The sequence below is a fragment of the Bombus pascuorum genome, unplaced genomic scaffold (assembly GCF_905332965.1).
Source record: "Bombus pascuorum unplaced genomic scaffold, iyBomPasc1.1, whole genome shotgun sequence".
NCBI lineage: Eukaryota > Metazoa > Arthropoda > Insecta > Hymenoptera > Apidae > Bombus > Bombus pascuorum.
The window spans coordinates 8,535-19,595 of record NW_026869764.1 but is presented as its reverse complement, the minus strand read 5'-3'; the positions used below and the strand labels follow the sequence as shown (position 1 = coordinate 19,595).

General features: G+C 31.2%; 1 protein-coding gene across 2 annotated transcripts; it reads right to left on the bottom strand.

The window, feature by feature from the left end:
• On the bottom strand, positions 1–10,724 carry LOC132915946 (uncharacterized). 2 transcript variants are annotated; one of them, XM_060975709.1, is made up of 3 exons: positions 9,759–10,724; positions 4,943–5,217; positions 1–469 (listed from the first exon to the last, which is right to left on the bottom strand). In XM_060975709.1, exons 1-3 carry the CDS (start codon positions 9,994–9,996, stop codon positions 464–466), a joined length of 519 nt encoding a protein of 172 aa, XP_060831692.1. In that variant the 5' UTR covers positions 9,997–10,724; the 3' UTR covers positions 1–463. The 2 variants fall into 2 exon arrangements, with proteins under 2 accessions (XP_060831692.1, XP_060831691.1); XM_060975708.1 differs by lacking the exon at positions 1–469 and having other exon boundaries at positions 1,452–5,217.
• Between the last annotated feature and the right edge of the window lie 337 nt (positions 10,725–11,061).

Below are 11,061 nucleotides of genomic sequence, written 5' to 3'. Positions count from 1 at the left end.
GAAGATGTTTGGTGTTATCTGTTTTCTCAATGTGAATGTGATGTGGTTGCATTTGTTAGGGTTAGCTTTGACAATAGTTGACATGTACAGTGATTCACGAACATGAGTTTGGATCTTATTAAATTTACTTTATAATATAACAGTATTTGAATTTATATTTATTTTTTTAAACTCTTTTTAAACAGTTTCTAGGGGTTCAATTTCGAAAAACGCCCAAACACGTGTTCGTTTATTTCTAGTGGAAAGTTTGTACGTCGAATTTCAGGTTTCTAAACTTAGTGGACATAGAGATACGGTTACCCTGTAAAAAATTAGACCTCTTTTTGCCCCTTTGGGATCTGTAGTTTCCATAAATTATTCTTTATTTCATGTCTACATCATAAAAGAAGTATACTGTGCAAATTTTAGGCACACTGGTTTCTAGGCACACTGGTTTGGACTGTGCGATTGACGAGTAGGTCAATCATTTCTGTAACATAGAAAAAGGCATAGAATTTATTATTCTTTATCTTTATATTAAAATAGAATTATACTATTAAGCTTTATGGAATCTATATTAAACACATCAATAAATTAATACAGTAGAGTTGTCATATTTAATCACAAAATAAACCACCTTATAACCCTTATATACACAAGGCACTTATTGCAATTATTCATCGCAAGAATCTCGTAGGCATTCAGACCGCAACCACGAATTACGCCTGGAGCATCTTCGAGAATTGAAAGGGGAATAGAGTTCGATTATTGGACGTTAAATTTACTTAAATTTATTGGCATAGATTCTCCAAAATTCTTTTTTGGTCATTCAAACATGTTTCGATAAATTCCGATCTGGAAAATTATGGAAAATTATATCTATGGAGATGACATATTAAAATTTATATTACCTAACAATATTGGCATTAAATCAGCAGAATTAATAGCAATTCAACTTCTTATAATTGACCAATCAAAAACCACACTATTCTCACCGATAACAGGGATGCTATCACATTTATCAAGTATAGAGATCTGATGATATCGCATTTGATATATTGGAAACAAATCACTCCGTAATTAATGAAGGTGAAACAGTTATTTTTGCATAGATGAATATTCCAATGAATTGGCGGAGAAGATAGCAAAGGACGTTCCTACCTTATTTTTAACAAAAAAGTTTGAAAAATCTCCGATTCAACTGGAACAGCTATGTTTAATCTGAATCGCCAAACGAATGAAATGGACAAACTCAGCAGTCTCGAATGCAGTCGAATTAATAAATAAAGAATTTTTTAACAAGAACGTAGGTCTCAGGAATCTCGATCATCGACACGAAGTTGTATTAAACAAACTTAGAATTGGTCAGACTAAACTTGCACATACAAATCTAATTCTCAAAATCTAATTCGTCAAAACCAACTAACCAACTAACCAACGTACGATATCTGTAATTGTCAAATTACCATCAAACACATGTTCTGTAAATTGTCTTAAATACAATTACTCTCGTAACAAATACCAGATCAAAGGAGCTTTAGGTGGAAATCTCAATGGTAAAACTCAAGTTTCACGCGTCTTATCCTTCCTGAAAGGCATGTCCTTATTTAGCGATATTTAACTAGAATATCCTAATAATAATAAATTCCTTTCTGCTAATATTGTTATTATTAGCTATCGCTAATAACCACGTGATGGAGTTGATGCGATGTTAAAACGTGTCTAAACTAAAGAAACTTTTCCATTTATTTTATTATCCTTTTTAGAATGTTTTTTGCATCATTATTTTTTAGAATCAACGATTTTCTATTCAAAGAATTTCTTCAATTTAAGACAATGTGGATCTTTGAGTATTTTCTATTGTCAAAAGTGTTTATTTTATAAACGAGTTGAAATATGTTTGTACCACCTTCTTATTTAATATTTACACTTTGAATAACATTTACAGAATTTACATTGCCCCTAAATTTATTAGTTTTACTGAAAATTCATATTAGTGCTGTTATACTAGTATTATCACAAAACTCTTATCGTTTAATATTAATATTGTTCATTTATTACCATATTTTGATCATTTCACTAGAAAGGATAAGTGCATTTATCTTTCAAATGACCATTTTTGAAATCAACAAAAATTTTCTTAACTTTCTTAACATAACATACTTTCGATCCATCATTAATTCTCTAATTCCTTTTAACCTTTTCACCTTTTCACCTTTTCACCTTTCACCTTTTCACCTTTCACCTGTATACATTTGTATAGATTGGAATTAAATTTAGAAGATTTATAAATCTTTTAATCCATTGTTATTTTTATAATCCTGCTTTCGTGAAAAATTTCCTAGCTTCGAGTCCTCTTATAAGGATTTATGCATCTTTAAAACGGTGTACTTTGAAGTCATCGTTACTTCGACAATCCTCTCTTCCAGTGCTGTTTAAACTCAAGTTAAATCCAAAGATTTATAAATCCTTCGATGAATTATTACTTTTGCAATGCTCTAGCTTTTTAAAAAGTTTCTCAGACTCAAATTATATTAAAAGAACTTATGAATCTTTCAGATCGTACACCTTCGATCCATCATTAATTCCGTAATCCGCTCTTTCGCGAAACTTTACATTTAGATTCTTATTACATAACAAGAATTTATGAATTCTTAAGATAGTACATCTTTGATCTCTACGAATACACACGTACATATTATTAAAGTTTAACTTTTTACGAACAAGTTTTTACAATAGAAAACTGAGTTTCACAAATAATAACAGACATTTATACAAGTATAGTAATTGAATAGGTGAATAATTGCTGATATGTATAAATTTTCGGTAAAATTTAGTAACAGTGGTCGTTTTCAAAATATTACATTCAAGGTATAAATGTCGAATTGGAGAATAATATAAAACTATATAGTTCATATAAAACATGAAAAGATTCTCTAATTTTTGTTCTTCTCTTTTTTTTTTTTTTTTTTTTTTTTAAGAAATATTTTTGTATGAAACAGTTTAGTATGAAACAGTTAAAAGGGAATAACCTGACAGATTCAAAGATATGAATCTTTCAAAAATAGATGACAAAAACACAGTAATTTGTAAGGAACGATTAACATTATTTGTAAAATGATCTTGTTAATATTTTTTAACTATCCAAGAAGCTTTAATTATCCAAGAAGTTTTAACTGTCCAAGAAGTTTTAACTACCCAAGAAGCCAAGATTTAGAAGCTCATTTAACTCGAAAATAAAATGACAGTATAATTTTCATATAGAATTGCTTGACAGCGTATTTTTAAATTACTCTTCCATAAATGATAGATAATATGGATTATCATGGTTTTCATCTCAGACCTTCATATATCATTTCAGCCAATTTAGTTGGAATTTCCTCGATATTTTTCTCATTACCATTTCTTTCCATCGTACGATCTTCTAAAATTTTATGAAATTGAAATATTTTGAATCGTTGAGTTTCTATTTCAATAAGATATCGTGCTTTTTTACATATAAACTGCATCAAATTCTTAAAAGAAACAGGAAAAGATATACTGATATACACATTGGAAAATAAAAATCTATTAAATAAGAAAATATTTAAAATACGAAAATTTCATCAAGCTTCTTTACATTCCAATTACGCTATAACGATTTCTTAATCTTTAAAACATTGCAGTTCCGATCCATCGATTCCCTCCTTTAAAATTCAGGTTACTGCATCTCGAAAAATGTATCTCGAAAAATAGATCATTGAGCGGAAGAGGCGCGACGCGTTCCATCGGGGTCTAGAGGCGAAGTAATTTTGTGAAATTTCACGATGGTGCGTGCCCTGACCGCGTTTTAGCCTTGGCATTGGAAACTTTCTCCGGCGATCGAACGGTTCCAGCGGTTTTAAGCCCTGTTCTGGTTGATTTGCGACGCCGAAACTCATCGACCCGACCGATGAATGAGAAAACGATCGGAAACGAATTTGCGCCACCGACGTTGCTTACTAATTTTTCTTTTTTTTTTTCTTTTTTCTTTTATTTTGGTTTTTTTACAATTTGTCCTGAAGGACATTTGGTAAAGTGTTATATCTTATTGGTGAAAAAAAAATTAAAATAAAAATAAGTATAGCGTGTGGGTGGCTACCCCCAGCCGGGTGCCAGCTTCGTTTCTTCCAAGTTATATCTTTTATGGCTTACTAATTAGCCTATGAATCGATCGTTGCACTACAAGCTTAAGCATGAAATATAATATAACGTTTGCTATGTTAATCGCTTTCTGTTTTCACTTTAAGAATTTTTCTATACGATCGATCAACAATTTTTCAGTACAGCTCTGAAATGACATTTTTTCTGGAATTATGCTCTTCTCGCAAATGAAATAGTGCATGTGCATCAGCTAGTTAAAATTCTTCTGGTAGAGGCAATAATAACTTATTATTAGTAAGTAATAAATATTAGTACATTTTCGATAACAATTTTAGCTACTTTTTTAATATTCGTAATACTTTTTAAAAAAAACATTTAATTAATGTAATAAAGCATTGGATACTTTATCTAAGGCGAAGCTATTTTGATAGATAAATTTTAGTTTAATGAAAAAGCATTTTTAAATATATACAATTTTTATCCGGATGAAATTTAATTTAGCATTGTCCTGGCAACAATGTGAGATTTGGCTTACATGAATGTTATCTTATAATTCAAATCGTAATACAAAATATTATTATAATTGTATCATCTATAGTTCAGCACAATTATTGAAAGTTTTCAATAAAAATATGTATGTCCTCTCCAACATTTATTTGATCGTTGTTACTATATAAATAATTGTATAGATTATTAAATAATGAAGAATTTAACTGAAGGAAAAGAAAACAAAAGTAACGTAGAAAAATAGTAATTAACATTTCAGTAGTGCAACATAGTGTTCAGCAGAGAAAAAGAAATAGGAAAGGACAGTACCGGTGAAAGTACAGACAATACGTACCGAATTAGACTTGTCACCATCCAGTGGCATCCCTACGTTTGTGGAAATACGAACGACGATCACAGATAGAGATGTAAACGAAAGGCCAAAGGCAGCGAGGTCGAATACAAGGAAAGCCATGGTAAAGCCGGAAAATCTGTTGCGTGGCGTCATCAACGCATCAACAATACCAGCAAGTCCTGTCAAACTGGCAACTCCGTCTGCGCACATCTGCAAACTCTGGCCGAGAGACTTATAGGGCGTCAGTAGAACTGTGAAGACCAAGGTAGTCAAACCTGAGAAACATTAAAATCGATTTATATTATAATGTGTTTTAGCATGATAACAATTAAAATATGATTCAATTAAGTTTTAATATATAAATGTAAATCGTATATAGAGTTATATAAGTATAATAAGATTACAATTACATAAGTTTAAAATACCAATTAAAAAGCACAAAGTATATGAGATACTCTGATTTGAAAATTTTCTTTAATTTTTTAAATGTGTAAAATTTTAAACAGTCTTCAAAATTAGAAAGCAATCTATATTATTAGGATATTTAAAAAGCTTGGGAAACCTTTTATTGCAAAGAATTATACATATACATGGTTATCTTAGTTTACTTTCACTTTAGAACTTAATCCTTCTAAAACATAGTAATCAACTTTTTGAAACATTTTTAAATCAATTATGATTCACAATGCAATGTGAAAGATAAAACGTGTGTCTTCTTAAAATATATGAAATTGGTTTAAGAACTCTCTTATTCTACAATGAGACTCACTTTTGTCTCTTATACAAATAACAGAGTACACATGAACATTGAAATAATTGTATTCATTAGAGTGTCGCCAGAAAACATCGAATAACAATGAATTGCAGCGCTGCAATTCTCTACGGTTTGCAAACCCGCGGAAAGAGTTACACAAGTATGACCTTCTAAGTGAAATGTTTTCACTTTTACGCCGATTTCTATGCAGTTTGGAGAAATGTATGCTCGGCCGGTCAATGGAATTCGTGTATTTTTCATGTATAGAAATCCAAACCAATCAAGATACTAAGCATGCTCGTGTTACTTGTTCATGTACTATGTGATAATTTCAAAAATATTTTTCCTTTCTTATCGTAAGTAAATGTTTTCTAATATTATTACGGACTCGATGATCAGAACATCAAGTAATCAAAAATTTAAAGATGCTCCCTTGCAAGAAAAGATTTGAGAAACATTGAAAGACATTGAGAAACAAGAACAGAATGTTAAAGAAATTATTACATTCTTATTGAAAAGCTTTGGCGCTCCTTAATACTAATATTTATAAAATAGTTCAAACTAAATTACCTTCTGTCTTTTATTTAAAATAAGAAAAAGTGATGAAATATATGGAATAGATAATATTTCGGAAAAATTCAATTCGACAGCAGATCGTGATCAATTCGGATAACCAAAGTCCTAGGCTTGATAAAAATATAGATCTTTTGTGATTGTATGTAATAAATTGTTCATATTTAAATAAACTACAGGTTACATTATTATTTAAATAAGTACAGAATTACATAAGGAAGAAATAAATATTGTAATATCTGTTGTTTAATTTTTGTCATATTTGTAACATATAGTAATTATTAAGAGAACTAAATGCTGCTGACGAATAAAAATTAATGTAAAAATCTGATTGAGACATTTTAAAATATTCCTCCTAATAATTAGATAAACTACTTAAAATAATTACCGTGTTTGATATTTGCAAAATAAAGTATTAATTGTAAAAGAAATATCATATTTAGTATGTTACAGCATTTTTGCTGTAATTTTTGTGATATGAACGATTTTGAGAACTAGATTTTCCAGCAAATAATTCCCTAATTGAATGATATAAATATGTATCATTAAACTAAAAATTAAGTAGAGTACGTGTTAAACTAATTTTATAACTGTATCTTGTACTGTATTTTTATAATTTTGTTTTTGATTCTCTTTCTCTCTTTCCTTCTCTCTCTCTCTCTCTCTCTCTATTTGCATTTCATTCATTAAAATATTCAGACTCTTTGATCGAGATATCTTTTCTCCTCATTTCGTAGCAATCAATACGGATTATTATATATCATAAAGGATGACGAATAACAAATGAATCTGTACTTACATGTGTATTTACATGAAATTAAATAACTGATCACTGATCAATGATGACGTTAATTTAATTAATCTGGAATGCGCTATTTGTCGATATTGAAACGGCTGGCAAACACGTTTGCTGTGAATTTGTAATGTTATTACATAATTGGATTAATTCCGATGAAACAGGTTCTTCCTGTCATCCGGATTTTAATCGGTTTTCGGTTATCGAAGTTATCTTGTTATTATTCAAGTATGTAAATAATACGCAAATAATGTGTCGTTGTTGAAAATTAGATTTGTTAAAGAAGATTGATAATTGTACTTTATTTTATAGTATATTGTATGTAATATAGAATCAATTATTCGTTTTTTAATCAATTTTGATGTTAACATTATTTATAAACGTCTAATTAACTTTCTAAGCAATATTATCTTGTCTAAATGGTTAATAATTGCAGAAATTTATTTGAGAACTTGAGACGGAGCTGTTGATAAAAGAAAAAGCTATTACTTTATTGCTGATAAAATTAAATATTTAGTTTTCTAATGTAAAATTTGCATATAATACAACGAAGGAAATTTAACATTTTTGTAGAAAATAACAAGCTTCTCTTTAATGATAATCTAACAGTAATGAATAATATATATGTTTATTAAATTTATTGTCTACTTAATTTTATTATTAATTTAAGAAATCTTGGAATAATTATCGAAGTAATACATGTGTATACAAAATTATATTCAAACGTAGATTCTATTGTAGTGGAAATCAAATACGCATCCCAAGTATGTCTACTTTCCCTTGTTATACACGCGCCATTTAATTATTTGTTTCTAATATCTTGTTCGTACGTCACTTACGTTGCACAATCCTTTGGGAAATATTTTTACTCTACGTATACTGGTATCATTTTAAAAATTGCTTTGCATAAAATATAGAATATATATAATATATCAATTTTTATATTACATATTACGTATAAAATATATAATATATCATATAGAAATGCTTGTATATAATTCGATATAATTAGTTGTATATACCATAACGAGTTTTACTTCTGTTCCTTTCTACAATATAGGATTTAAAAACGTATTTCCTGTACCTTGAAGATTTTATAGATTGTTATAGAACAGCTTTCAGATTATTGTTTCGAGTAATAATCATACCATTGAACAAATTTTTCTATAGCGCGTTCCAATCTATTTTGTTATCACAGAGTTCAATAATTCCAGAAGTTACTTTCTGATATCAATCACTTCTGCAAATTTATCATACTCTTCAAATAAACATTGATATACCGATAAATCTCTAAAAGTAAAACTACGTTTATAATAGTACATTAGTACTTTATCCAGAATAATTATACGCTTTCACGAAAGTATTTCAACACTTATTGCAAAGAACTTTTATGTCCATATTGTATGTTGAAAGTCATTAACATTACAAGATGCCACTATCAGTATTATATCGAATAAATTTGAAACCAATCTAGAAATGTACATAGGAGTTACAAGATATTTATCGTGAACATGCATTTAGTAAAAACTTAGTATACAACATGAAACTATCTTAAGCATATAATAAGTAAGCATTAAATATGGTGCCGCTGAATATTGACGCTTATTAATATAATGGATAATGTTATTGAACGCTTAAATACTTTTCTGGTCTTTGTGAAATATAACTTGGGTATTCAGAAACAGGAAGCGACTTGCGATGTCGATAACGTTTTCATATGCTGTTAAGGTGGGGATCGCTAATTATTTTTTAATTTTAACCTTTTGGTTATTATCAAAAAAAGTTTACACAAAAGAACGTACTTTTCGCATACCATCTATATTTAATAGAGCGTGAATAACCGAGACCTTTTTTCCCAGGTAACCCAAGTAATCTACATTTAACCCAGATCCAACTTAAACTAATTTCGAAATAAATTAAATTAGATTTAGGTCAGGTCAGATCAGACATTTTTTAAGGTGGAAATCGCTCCTTCGCCTATCCTTTTACTTATTGATGCTACAATATCAAAATATAAAATAAATTTCAAACAAACTTTTTTTGATAATAACTTTTTAATAATCTGTGACCCGCAACTGTATGAAACCTTTACAAAACTACCCGAGGGGATGACTTCGGCAACATATTAAAAAATATCATTTAATTGCCATATATATATATATATTCCCAGATCTAAGAAACTCATTTCGAATTAATTTAAATTAGATTTAGGTCAGGTCAGGTCAGATCAGATATTTTTTGAGGTGGAAATCGCTCCTTCGTCTATCCTTTTACTTATTGATGCTACAATATCAAAATATAAAATAAATTTCAAACAAACTTTTTTCGATAATAATTTTTTAATAAACTGTGACCCGCAACTGTATGAAACCTTTACAAAACTAACCCGAGGTGATGACCTTGGCAACATGTTAAAAAATATCATTTAATTGCCATACATATATATCCTAGATTTGTTTCAAATTTTACAAATATAATCATGATAAGCGAGTTTGCCATTTATAGCCAATACTAATTAAAAATCCAAAATGTTTCGTATAGCACATATAAGTACAGTAACACACATATATTCTTAAACGTGTCTATAGGTGTGCGAATATTTTTTTGAGCCTGTGTACTTCAACCTGATCATATATGAAATATGAAATAATTTTTCAAATGATTATCCATAAATGTGTCAAAAATAGACTTACCAATAAAGCTTTCGAGCATCAACAAAAGGAAGTAGCGCCTACTAGCAGACATGTTGCACAGTCTTGACCACCAGTGGGATCTTGGTAGTTCTTGTTCTCCTCCACTCTCAAGGGCAACAAGCAGCTCGGTCGCTCGCCTCACCGTCGAACTATTATGCCTTGAACTCGATACGAATATCTCCTGCGAGTTCGACAAATCACTAATATCATCTCGACACGTAAACGTAAGAATCATCATCTTCCACGTCTCTTAAATCCTTCATTGGAAACATCATATTGCCTCTTCCTTGAAGTTTCTTTACTATGCAACGTTCTATATTACTATTGTTAGTTTTATTTTATATATTTATACATATATTTATTATTATTGTTATTTATTACATATTTATTATATATATATGTCGGAGATGAAAGGACAGGATATGTTCAATATCGGCTATCGGAGCCTCTTCCATTTCAATGTCTCCTTCTTCCTCCTCACCAGTCGTGATAACATGGATGGGGGCCTGGTGGTCCGCCCCCATCCGGCCACGGTCACAAGCTAACGACACAGCGGGGCCCGCTTGTCCACCCACGTCTGCGCCGCTACTGGGGTATCCCGCCCCTGCACCGTAAACTTCATTATTTATATTTTCCGACATATCATCATTATCTTCATCATCATCTTCATCATCTATTTGTTTTATGGCGTATGGTTAACGAGCCATACTCTCGCCTTGGTGCCACTCACTCTTTCGCACCCTACCCCGGTCGGGACCGATGCAGGGTGACGGGGAGCCCCACGTGAAGGTGAGGTGAGTGGTCTTGACAGATATGGGCCCACCAACTTCTCCGAAGTTCTCCGCACCGGATCAGCGATCTGACGGGCGCCACAGCGCCGACCAGCCGCCACCCGACTATAGGTGAACATCAGATACATCGGGGTTTCTCAAGGCATGATGCTACGCACTGAGAACCCATACCCGCCTCGTGCTCCCCATGTGAAGTGTGTATCTATGTAAAGTCCAAGGTATTTGACTTGCCTTGGTATTCATGGTTGCCTTGGTTTCCATGGTATCCACGGTATCCATGGATCTCATATACGCACACAGGCAAAGGCACTTTTTAAATCTGAGAAAAAATTAGGCTAGGGTTGCGTGGAGTTAATAATGGCTATTCGCGCGATCCTGATTGGTCAATATTCGCTCGTGCGCGTTGCTGCTTTTTCGCAAACGGTGCAAGCAGGCTCCGTGCGCTGTGCTCTGTGTTCAGTCGAGTTCAATCGTCTGCCGAAGAAAGTAGCCAGCTGGCGGAAGCTGAAGAA

Bases quoted from the DNA above. Each gene is read 5' to 3' on its own strand.
- LOC132915946 (XM_060975708.1), bottom strand. From the start codon at position 9,996: ATGATGATTCTTACGTTTACGTGTCGAGATGATATTAGTGATTTGTCG. The intron at 5,218-9,758 runs GTAAGTCTATTT...AATGTTTCTCAG, and splicing joins GATGCTCGAAAGCTTTATTG to GTTTGACTACCTTGGTCTTC.